Source organism: Phoenix dactylifera, chromosome 18 (assembly GCF_051530095.1).
Source record: "Phoenix dactylifera cultivar Ajwa chromosome 18, Ajwa_hap1_PhDact_Kaust_v1.1, whole genome shotgun sequence".
NCBI classification, from domain to species: domain Eukaryota; kingdom Viridiplantae; phylum Streptophyta; class Magnoliopsida; order Arecales; family Arecaceae; genus Phoenix; species Phoenix dactylifera.
In genome coordinates, this window is record NC_143207.1 from 12,285,827 (window position 1) to 12,297,559 (window position 11,733).

General features: G+C 51.6%; 1 protein-coding gene and 1 long non-coding RNA gene across 2 annotated transcripts; one reads left to right on the forward strand and one right to left on the reverse strand.

Annotated features, from left to right (window-relative positions):
- Positions 1-7,904: 7,904 nt before the first annotated feature.
- Positions 7,905-9,653, reverse strand: LOC120112600 (uncharacterized). The gene is made up of 3 exons (XR_005514178.3): positions 8,760-9,653; positions 8,411-8,679; positions 7,905-8,274 (listed from the first exon to the last, which is right to left on the reverse strand). It is a non-coding gene; the product is annotated as an uncharacterized LOC120112600 (long non-coding RNA).
- A 353-nt stretch (positions 9,654-10,006) lies between these two features.
- Positions 10,007-11,129, forward strand: LOC149750932 (NAC domain-containing protein 40-like). Its single transcript, XM_089928347.1, has 3 exons — positions 10,007-10,335; positions 10,428-10,651; positions 10,795-11,129. Exons 1-3 carry the CDS (start codon positions 10,200-10,202, stop codon positions 10,828-10,830), a joined length of 396 nt encoding a protein of 131 aa, XP_089784473.1. The 5' UTR covers positions 10,007-10,199; the 3' UTR covers positions 10,831-11,129.
- The last annotated feature ends 604 nt before the right edge of the window (positions 11,130-11,733 follow it).

Sequence of the window (11,733 nt, forward strand, 5' to 3'; positions counted from 1 at the left end):
GATGCGACACGGATGTGAACCGATGCTCGATCCCGAATTCCTCGCAGAAGTCCCGGAAGTGCTTGTTATCAAACTGTCGACCGTTATCCGAGGTGAGGACCCGAGGTACTCCAAATCGGACAATGATGTTCTTCTTCACGAACTTCCGGACTTGTGCCTCCGTGATGGTGGCCAGTGGCTCTGCCTCCACCCACTTGGTGAAGTAGTCGATGGCGACAATCAAAAATTTCCGCTGGGCCGAAGCGACGGGGAATGGTCCGAGGATATCCATTCCCCACTGTGCGAAGGGCCAGGGCGCGGTGATTGGCGCCAAGGGGACAGAGGGGACTCTCTGGACGTTGGCGTGGCGCTGGCAGGCGTCGCATTTCCGCACGTGGTCCTTCGAGTCCTCCAACAAGGTCGGCCAATAGTAGCCTTGCCTCATGATCTTATGCGCCAAGGACCTAGCCCCCAAGTGCGATCCGCAGATGCCTTCGTGGACTTCGCCGAGGGCGTAGGCCGCTTCCGCGGGGCGGAGGCACCTTAAGAGGGGGGCGGTAAACGAGGTCCGATACAGCCTCCCTTCATAAAGTACGTAGTGGGCGGACTTCTTTACAAGCCGCCGGGCCTGATCTTCGTCTTCAGGGAGGATTCCTTCGGCGAGGTAGGCGACGAGCGGGTCCATCCAAGACGGCTCCGGATCAATTGCCATCACCGCTCCAGCCCCGTCAATGCTCGGGGCATCCAGGGTCTCCAGGTAGATTGCCCTCGACAAGTTGTGCGCGTCTGCGTCCACTAGGCGGGACAACCTGTCGGCCCTGGCATTTTCGCTCCTCGGGACCTGCTGAATGTCAACACTGCCGAGGTCGGGAATGAGTGTTTGCACCTTCCGGACGTAGCTCTGCATGGTCGGGCTCCGCGCCTCGAACTCCCCTCGAACCTGCCCGACCACCAGCTGGGAGTCGGTGAAGACTTTCAGACGCCGGATGCCGAGCTCCTTGGCGAGTTTGAGTCCCGCGACTAGGGCCTCGTACTCCGCCTCATTGTTGGTCACTGGAAATCCGAACCTCAAGGCATACTCGGCTATCACTCCATCGGGATTGGTGAGGACCAGCCCAGCCCCTCCACCTTCAGGGTTCGACGACCCGTCAATATGGAGCGTCCAGATCGGGAGATCGAGGCTGGGTGTCTCCGGCGGCTTAGGTTCCGCCTCCTGCACAGTGCACTCAGCGAGAAAGTCCGCGAGCACCTGGGCCTTGATGGCTGGTCGGGGCTGGTAGCGGATGTCGAACTCACCAAGTTCTACTGCCCACTTCACCAGCCGTCCCGCATTCTCTGGATTGCTGAGAATCTGCCGCAGTGGTTGATCGGTCAAAAGGGTGACAGAATGAGCCTGGAAATAGGGGCGAAGCCTCCTGGTCGCAGTCAGCAGCGCGAAGGCGATCTTCTCAGCCTTCGTGTACCGCGTCTCGGCATCCCGGAGGACTCGGCTGATGTAGTATACAGGCTTCTGAAGTCTTGCCTCTTTCCGAACCAGTACTGCGCTGACTGCGGTTGGGGAGACCGCCAGGTAAAGGTAGAGCATCTCCCCCTCTTGCGGCTTGGACAGCAGGGGAGGAGACGCCATGTACTCCTTGAGCTGGTCGAACGCCGCATGACATTCGGCCGTCCAGAGGAAGTCTTTTGGGCGCTTCAACACCTTGAAGAATGGTTGGCAGCGTTCGGCCGACTTTGCCACAAATCGTCCGAGCGCGGCGACCCTTCCAGCGAGCTCCTGAACCTCCTTCACTTTGGTCGGAGGGGACATATCTTGGATGGCTTTGATCTTGTCCGGGTTGGCCTCGATCCCGCGCTGGTTGACAATGAAACCGAGGAACCTCCCGGCCGAAGCACCAAAAGCGCACTTCGCTGGATTTAGCTTCATGCGAAACTTTCGCAAGGTGGTGAAAGTCTCCTCCAGATCTGCAATGTGCTGGTCTGCATGGCGGCTTTTTACCAGCATATCGTCCACGTACACCTCCATATTCCGGCCGATCTGCTCCTTGAAGATTTTATTGACGAGGCGCTGGTAAGTGGCGCCAGCGTTCTTCAGACCGAAGGGCATTACCTTGTAACAGTACAGCCCCCGGTCTGTTATGAAGGCAGTTTTCTCCTCGTCCTGTGGAGCCATCATTATTTGGTTGTAGCCGGAGAAGGCGTCCATAAAAGACAGTAGCTGATATCCGGAAGTCGCGTCGACCAGTTGGTCTATCCGTGGAAGCGGAAAGCTATCCTTGGGGCACGCCTTGTTCAGGTCGGTGTAGTCGACGCACATCCTCCACTTCCCGCTCGCCTTCCGGACAAGTACGACGTTTGCCAGCCACTCGGGGTAGCTCACCTCTCTTATGAAACCTGCCTCCAAGAGTTTGTCTACCTCCTGGTCGACCACCCGGATCCGATCCGGGGCACAGTGTCTCTTCTTTTGCTTTACTGGTCGGTGGGTCGGGTCGACGTTGAGGGCGTGAGAAACGACCTCCGGGTCGATCCCAGGTACATCGGCCGCCGACCAGGCAAACACATCTGCATTGGCTCGGAGGAATTCCACTAACCGGAGCCGAGCTTCCAAGTCGAGGTTGGCACCGACCCGGACCGTGCGGTCCGGGCGGCCTTCTTCGAGGGGAACTTCGATTACGCCCTCGGCCGGCTCCCCGTGCCGCAAGGCCACTTCGTCTCTGGCGTCAAGTGACTCGACGCTTAGGGCCTCCATGGGCTTCTTCCCTTTGAGAGTTGCTAGGAAACACTGCCGTGCGGTCGGCTGGTCACCTCGGACCTCTCCAATCCCGGCCGCTGTGGGGAACCGCATGAGCAAATGGTAGGTAGAAACCACCGCGCGAAGGGCGTTCAGTCCGGGTCGTCCGAGGATAGCGTTGTAGGCCGAGGGGACACGGACGACCAAGAACCCGAGCCGCACCGTGGCTTCTGCGGGTGCAATGCCCGCAGTCACAGGCAGCTCGATGACACCTTCGGCCGAGATAGCGTCTCCAGTGAATCCTATGAGGGGGGTGGATGTTTTGTGCAACAATTGTCGGGAAAAGCCCATCTTTTGGAAGGCCTCGTAATACAAAATATCAGCTGAGCTTCCACTATCCACAAGAACACGCCTTACATCATAGTCCGCCATAGTGAGAGAGATCACCATGGCGTCATCGTGGGGAGTCTGAACCCCCTTTACATCTTCATCACAAAAAGTGATTACATTTCCGACCCGCTGCCTCTTCGCGACGGCCACTCCTGATACTTCCGCCGAGCCCCCTGCGTTCCTCACGGGCCGAGAGCAGCCCCCAGTGATGGTGTGGATCACTCCCGCAACGGGTCGATTCTGCTCCCGAGGCTCCTGAGGGGCCGGGTCGGCTGGACGCGGGTCTGCGGGGGGACGTCGGTCGTTTACATATCGACCGAGACGCCCTCGGCGAATGAGAGCCTCGATCTCGTCCCGAAGCTGGAAGCAGTCTTCGGTATCGTGGCCGTGGTCTCGGTGGTACTCACAGTACGCCCGAGAAGGCTTCCTCCCAGGGATCTTCTTCATCTGCCTCGGGACCGGGAGGTCCTCCCGCCCCTTGACCTCCATGAGGATCTGGGCCCGGGGGGCCAGGAGTGGGGTGTACCGGTTGAAGCGTCGGTGCGGAGAACGAGGGCGTGTGGCGCCGTGGTTCCTTGCTGGTGACGGGCTTCTGCGCCGGCGTTGAGGCGTCGGGCTCCTCCTCTGGGGTGCCTCTTTTCGCCTTTTCTTCCCGGGCTTTAGAGGGGCCTCGGCGGCCTCCTTGTTCCGGTGGGAGGCTGCCTCCTCGGCGTCTGCATACTGGTTTGCCCGAGACAACAGCTCCGGGAAGCTCCGCGGCAGGCGTTTGTCCAGGGAGAAGGTGAGTCTGCCCTTCCGGAAGCCTCGCTTCAGGGCTGAGAGAGCCACCTCCTGGCTCAAATTCCGGACCTCCAGTGTTGCCTTGTTGAAGCGGGTGAGATAATCCCGCAGGCTCTCTCCCTCGTTCTGCCGGACATCGAAGAGGGAGTCGGAGACCAGTCTTCGCCGGCTACTGACGGCGAAATGGCTGATGAAGAGACGGATGAACCGGTGGAAGGACTGGATGGAATTAGCCTCCAGGCCGGCGAACCACGCCCTTGCCGGGCCGCGGAGGGTCGCCGGGAAGGCCTTGCAGAGGAGAGGATCCGATGCTCCATGGAGGAGCATAAGAGTCCTGAAACTCTCCACGTGGTCCCGTGGGTCCGCCGCCCCGTCGTAGGGTTCGATCGCCGGCATTTTGAACCCCGGCGGGTTTAGGGTTCGCAGGATCCTTGAGGCAAGCGCCGGCTGGGAGGAGATTTCCAAGTCGGCGAAGGGATCTTTGGAGTGGCCCTTCAGGACCTGGAGCTGTCTGTGGAGATCGTCCACCCGCCGGTCCAGGGAGCGCGACCGGTGGGTGGGAGACAAGGAGCGGCGCGAGGGGGACCGACTGGAGTGCGGGCCCCTCGAGGACTGGGGTGTCTGAGAACGCGCCCGGGTCCGCCTCTCGTACCCCGCGCAGCTCCGATGAGAAGGTCCTGGCAGAATGGACCGCACTCGAGAATCCTCCCCGCGCCGGCGCTCCTCTCCATGGGAGAGGAAGGAGCGCGGGTTGTGAGGAAGAGGCGAGTGCTCGGGGAGCAGCGGCTCCTGAGCCCGCTGCGGCACCCGAGAGATCACACCCTGCAGATTCTGCACTGCCTCCGCGAGGGTGCGAACCTGCTGGGCTAGCTGGTCGAACTGAGCAGGTTCGACCGTCTGAATGGGAGGAGAAGCGGTGGAATGCTGCTGAGAGTGTGTTGGGGACGCAGCAGCCTCCCGGCCAGAGGCGCGAGAGGCTCCGCGACCGGAAGCATTGGAAGCTCCGCGACCACCTCGCCGTGCCATTACGATCGTTCTGAGATTCGACCCTTCCTCTAGCGCCAACTGTTGCTGGTGGTCCAAACCGAGAACGATTGACACGACGGTGTGAACGGGGTTCCGCCTGAGTTGTCTTGGTTGGTGCTGGTTGCGCTCCACCTTCCGCCAAGGAACCTGCAAACAAGCCTTGCACCACCACCAGGGTGGTGATGGCCCTCCGACGGTCAAGTCAGAGGAGATTGGAGGAGGAGAGATGATAATCACAAGTGGGAGAGAGTGCTCTGGGAGGTATTGCTTACCCCCCCCCTCTTCCCTCCAGCCGCATATATACCTGGCTGGGAGGTCTCTCAGGGGGGTTTGTCGTCGTGGGGCACGATAGAATGGCCACCGACATGGCCGTTACGGGGCGTCGTGGAGCAGCGCTGGGTACGGTCATGGCAGGGCGTAGTGGAGCTCCGCTTTGTACGGTTGATACAGGAGATCGTGGGCAGCATCGGGTACAGCCGTTGCAGGGAGTAGTGGAGCAGGAGGCCGCGGCGTGCCTCTGGAGAATAGCCTGTCGTTATCAAAAGATCTCCGACTCGGGGTCGGAATGCTGGATCATAGGGCAGCCGACCCGGGGTCGGGCTGCGAAGCCGAGGAGGTCCGACTCGGGGTCGGAGTGCTGGATCATAGGGCAGCCGACCCGGGGTCGGGCTGCGGAGCCGAGGAGGTCCGACTCGGGGTCGGAGTGCTGGATCATAGGGCAGCCGACCCGGGGTCGGGCTGCGGAGCCGAGGAGGTCCGACTCGGGGTCGGAGTGCTGGATCATAGGGCAGCCGACCCGGGGTCGGGCTGCGGAGCCGAGGAGGTCCGACTCGGGGTCGGAGTGCTGGATCATAGGGCAGCTGTAGCTTTCCTGGATACGCGTGCCGATCACGTGGGGCATGGCGGCTCAATTCCCCCATAACAGGTGTAATAGAGCAACTTTTTATGCCATATAGTTGGTATATCAGGAGAAATAAGATTGTGTTTTATATAGTTGGTATATCAGGAGAAATAAGATCGTGTTTTTACTTCCTAATTGTTGTTCTTTTTTGCAGTCATGCAAAATTTTCACTTTGTTTTGTGTTTGTTATGTGCCTTTTGTTTGGTCTTATTTGCTTGTGGTAATGCAGCAAAAACATTTCTAGATAATCATTTATCAAACGTGGTCAAAAGGTGTAATAAATTATTTTATTTTTTTTAGTTTCACTTTTTGTTCTTTTTGCCCTTATGTTCTTAACAACACTAACCTATCAACGAAGGCGGTGGTCGAACAGCAACATACGAAGCGAAAGGAGGTTGAAATCAACTCAATCAATGAGAAAAAAAAATGACCAAAGTGAAATATTACAAGAAGATCTACCACCACATCGATTCTAAAATAAGAATGACAAAATGATTGACAAAGATGACGTGAGTCCACTCGGAACTGAGAAACTCGCAATCAAAAAGTTAGTCAGTGAAAACTCATTCCCAGTCAAAGACAACTCAAGAAAGAACTCATCCTTCAGCCACTGAATCAAAAGAAAAAAGGATTTTTTGTGAGAGCTTTGGATAGCTAATCAAGAAAAATAAGCAATTCGTTAAAAGAGATATCTGATCGATCTGTCTTTCAATACTTCCTATCTTCCTGCTTGGGAATCAGTATCTGTTGCAATCGCTCATTTGTTCTGTTCTATCGCAACTCTCGCATCTAGAACCTCAGTGAGATGCCCAATACAACCCTTTCTTAATATTTATCGGGGCTACAAGGTTGATACAACTTGTGGAGGAGCAATTTCTGCAATTTTCACAAAACTATCCTCGGGCTAATTAGAAATGTGTTAATTCACCGTCTTCTCATGGTAATCAACTGAGGCATGGTAAGCAGCTTACCAATTCATTCATAGTATAATAAATATTAAAATCCCTCAATTCTAATACTACCAGATCTACCACCAACTCTCTATCTCCTATTCTAATAGTACAGGACCAGCCTAGAAGCAGTGGTTAACACATCTTTAACTAGGGTTGTAATGCTTAGCCCACTGGCCAGCCTTATCTAGCAATGGGCTTGGTCCACGGACCAGCCTAGAAGGCAAACCAATCTAGCTTTTGCGCCGTTGGGGCATTGCCCTTGTTGAGGGAAGGAAAAACACGAAACAAAACAAAGAATGGGGTGCAACCCTGCTGAACACGGAGAAGGAGGCGGACTCCGCTTCGTAATAGAACTCCGACCGAGAAGCAGATTTTGCCACCTATAAATCTCCCTCACAGCCACCCAAGAAGAACCTCACCAAGAGCACTTTCTTTTTTTTTTTTTGGTGGTGCCCTGTTATTTGAGCTCATCGCCGCCATGGTCGACACTCGCCGGAGCAGAGGTAAAAGCATCTGTACCTGTTGACCCCTTTCCTCCTTTATTTGTTCCAACCATAGACCTCTAACTTCGACCCAGATTTCAGTGGAAAAAAGATCAGATTCCACGAATTCTTCACTGATCCTTGCTGGAGAGAGGATTCCTTGAACATTTTTTCAGTTACCGAAATCCAAATTCCAAGGCCAATTTGGACCATCCTCAAGTTCCTTAGAAATATATGCTCCGAATTTGGGCCCTCCCAATGTTGGGCTGAATACATGCTGGACAAAGGATGGACAAATTATCTAGTACCTAGGTTTGAGACAGCCTTAGGCCCAGCCGGTCGATATGCAGCGCTAGAAATGTGTTGATCCCGATGATAAAAATTTTGACAATCAAGATTGCTTAGGCTACACGTAGCCTTGTGGATATGTGCCACTGAGCAGATTAAGATCAGCTAATATTACCCATGAATTGCAGTCTCCCGGCATCACTCTTGACATCAGGATTTGTTTGGAAACTAGTTAGAAATACCTTAATTTGCTTCCCCCACAGGAGTTGCTCAGCACATCAAGGTGTTATTTGAAGTCATGCTAGGTGGAAAAAGGGGTGAAAAGCGCATTCTTAGTCATCAACTAATCCAGAAATCCACAGTCAAAAAAAAAAAAAAAAAAAAAATCTACATCAACAAATAAAACAATTGCTAATGCAGCACAGCACTAAGCTACAAGTCTTTAGCTAATGCTAAACTTTATATGCCATCACAATAAGAGAAACAAAGTACAGAGTCTTTATGAAGCTTCATGGACGCTGTCCATCATCTTAGAAGAACAACAATAAAGAAAGAAGGAAAAGAAAGAAAAACAGAAGGGAAGGTACACAATGCTCAGAACAAATCTGGTAGAAGACGGAAGCAGAGGAACATGGTGGAGAACAATTTCTCTAGGTACGTTGTCGCCTGATAGAAGCTCAAATAGGTCCATATTGGATCTTTGCAATCTTAATTTTTTTTGGTGTTACGCAGCACACAAATAGCATTCTATACTCACAACAAGATGAACATTTAATGATATCAGGACTCTTAACAAAGAAAAATCAGGACTGATAACTAGCTGGAGTAGTTTAGATTTAAAGAGAATAGAAAGATGGAACTATAATTTGGCATTCATGCTCACCGTGTTCACGTTGCTGGCATTGGAATAAAGTGTGTACTCTGTCATCACCCAAGCCGTTGAGAGCTGTCTTCCATGTTCCAGTTGATGAAATCTGAAGTCCTGCTTATGCCCGACAATGGGACAATAGACACGCTTCTGTCCATCAGTGGCCTTCCAATAGCCCTTCCCATCAACGGTATGCCGATCTCGAGTAAATCGGCCTGACACCTGTTTGTACTTGCAATCTATGTACCAATATAATCTCCCCGAACAACCATCCCTCCTAATATCTATGAAAGCCACATCAAGCAAGGATTAGGTGATTGTGAATCAAGTGAATGAGGGTGAACGCCAGATTTGAGTGGATTACCTGGAGGTCTTCTTCTTGGACGAATTCCCCGGGAGAAGGCAGACTATTAGCACGACAAAAGTGGTAGACCAGTATCTCTTCATCGGTAGGCTTGAAGTGAAAGCCGAGGGGAAGGCGGCTCTCCATCTTTGCTTTCTTTTCTGCAAATTCTTGAGCTCTTGATGGACAGAAGGGGAGGAGTAAGGTAAGGCTTTGACGCGATACCAGTGGGAGTATTAGTGGATGAATTTATAGAGGTGAACTTCCCCGTTCCTCGGTGATGGAGTGCTCTCCATCTTCACATTCAAAACATAAGAAAAAGATAGCCTCCCCACTCCGGTATCCCTCTCGAACTCCTCTTGAGCACTGTAAGTATAGAGCAGCTCCATGGGGTGAAGGGTGCTGCTCCCCGCTTTTGGTGACAAATAATGGCCTGACTCTTGGCATCTCCCTCTTTCTCCCTCTCTCAAGCTGTTTTGTAGCTCCAAGCTGGAGTCCCAATCCATGGTGAGAGGGGAGCCTGGAGCTGGTCTATCCCTACCAGGCGGAAGGGGAGAAACCTTTCACTATTAACGGCCCACAAGAGCTTTTTATTTAAAAAATGAACTCATGGGGAAGCCCTCCCGGACCGGATAAAAAAAATACAAAGTTGTACTCATCTAACGAGGGATCTTTTAGATAACAAATATCATAACAATGAAATTTATTGAATCACCCACCCCTCGGATCGAAAATAATGACTATTAATGCAATACACAAATGATCAAGGGGTCCTTTTCCTTTTCTTTTTTTTTTGATTTTATTTTTGAGAAGGGATTGAAGGCCGACCCAGTCAAGTTCTCCCTTGTAGAGTCAGCCAATTCCAGGACTTCCCCACGCTCTCCCCATATGCGGGCTCCACTGCATGGGTATAATATTCAAGCAACTGACCGCCACTTCCCTCAATACCTCTCCCCGGGAGCGAGACCGAGACCAGCACAGCGATGCTCTCCCCAGTCCCCAACCCCAAGCAGCCGAGACCGAGCAGGCCAACGCTATCACCACCTTCACCTCCCCCCCGGACCATGGCGACATTGCTATTCTTCTCTCCTCCTCCCCAAAGGAGGAGGTCGTTTCCCTCTCCTAAGCCCATTCCCTGCCCAAGGGGAGATAGTGGAAGGCCACCGCGTATTTCCCCCTCCTCATCAATAAGGATTCAGGAGATGGAGCAGACTCTTTCTTCTCCCTGAACTCTTAAACACCAGCGCTCCGGTATTCCTCCTCCCCCCTCTCGAGAAAAAGGTTGAGCGTGAGGGAGATGGCAAAGACAAAGCTTCCCCTGTCCCTTATCATCCCCCTTCCATCTCCCCGGGGAGGAGAGTGGAGAATTTCTATATAGTCGGCCATGACTGGAATTGTGTAGCCAAGCTTGTTCTCTCAATCTCTCAATCAAGAGCTCTAAAGTTGAAAAGTTAAGCAAAGATGGCTGGAGTTCCTACCGAACAAGAGTTGCGGCATCTTTACCTCCCCGCTTACATGCAAGGCCAGGAGTTGCCGTCCGGTGGAGCCATCCGTTCGGACGTCGATCCCTACTCTTGCATTCCAGACAATCTTCCTGGTAATCATCTCCTACATTTTACATTGCGATTCTCCTAAAAACAATTGTTCAATTTGATGATGCAGTAACTTCTAAGTCATGTGTCTTTGCAGGCATACTGTTCTATACGAACTGCGTCCACGACCAGAACAGAAGGCGACGTGTCAATGGTAGTAGTGGCTACTGGGTGCCCAAGGCTAGAGAATTAAGTGTCCTGGACGGGAGGCAGGTCGTCGGTTTCAAGCGAACATTTCAGTTCTGTCTACCAAACAATACTGTAACGCCTTGGGAGATGACAGAGTACACGATTCAATCCAGCAAGAGCGTCGAGAACCAGGTGAATACCGTGGGAATTGATGCACGATTTTTGTAGCATCCTTCCACACGAATAGAGCTCATATATAAATCCTTTGTATTCCATTAGTAAATATTCTTTACGAAACTGATGCCTTTTCTTTTGTTTCTTTTCTTGGAGTTTAGAAGGCGATCTTAGCAATTCGCAACTCGGGGCCGTAGACTGCTTTGGTCTTTCCTTTGTGTTCAACCAGCTATCTTTCTAATAAAAGTTTGGGGCTCTAATCAGATGCTGGAGGTTTCTATTGAAGATTGTCGTGCCAGGAGCATCTGTGTGCAGTTTCCTTCCTCTTATTATCGTAGCTCATCTATGTGGAGTTCGATTGTGGTGTGCCCTTAGTATGTGTTCTTTTTCTGTGGTTGTGTCCTCTATGTATGATTTCGCAATGATTATGTCGATGTCTATCTTCTTTCCTATGGTACAATAACTTCCAACTATTTGGACTTAATGCATTTGTTAAATGCTAAGATGTATGCTTCGGTTGTGCCGCTTATATCCAAATGCTAATTTCATGCAATACCAATTAAAGGTTCCGACATGGCCATCCTCCCTTCTGCTCATTCTATACACGCATATGCCTTCAAATTACGTGCAATCATATACTTGTTCCCATGCAGCTGCAGACTAGTGGATAGGCACGCACATTGTCATGTGTTGAAATTTTTAGAATTTAGAGAAAAAAATTCTGGCAAGTCTAAATAAAGTTTGGCAAATAAAAATAATAAATATGAATATATATATATATATATGTGTGTGTGTGTGTGTGTGTGTGTGTGTAGAAGTTAATAAAATGATTCTTCATTGCTAATAGTAGTCGTTAGATCCTAGAAGTAAAAAGTCACACTTTATATTCACTTTTGCCCACCTAATACTATTGGTACCAAAATAAGTCGTAATATAAAGGTATCACGGTATAGTTAATTTCTACAAACAACTCACGCCTCTCTCAATTGGAATTATAAAAGTGTCTGATACCATATCTTGTTGGAATTTTTTTTGTGTATGTGTTGGTGACTATGGCAAGGATTTGTACTCCTAGACTGCATACTTCGTAATGCTTCGAA

Bases quoted from the DNA above. Each gene is read 5' to 3' on its own strand.
- LOC149750932 (XM_089928347.1), top strand. From the start codon at position 10,200: ATGGCTGGAGTTCCTACCGAACAAGAGTTGCGGCATCTTTACCTCCCC. The intron at 10,336-10,427 runs GTAATCATCTCC...GTGTCTTTGCAG, and splicing joins CATTCCAGACAATCTTCCTG to GCATACTGTTCTATACGAAC. The intron at 10,652-10,794 runs GTGAATACCGTG...CTTGGAGTTTAG, and splicing joins GCAAGAGCGTCGAGAACCAG to AAGGCGATCTTAGCAATTCG.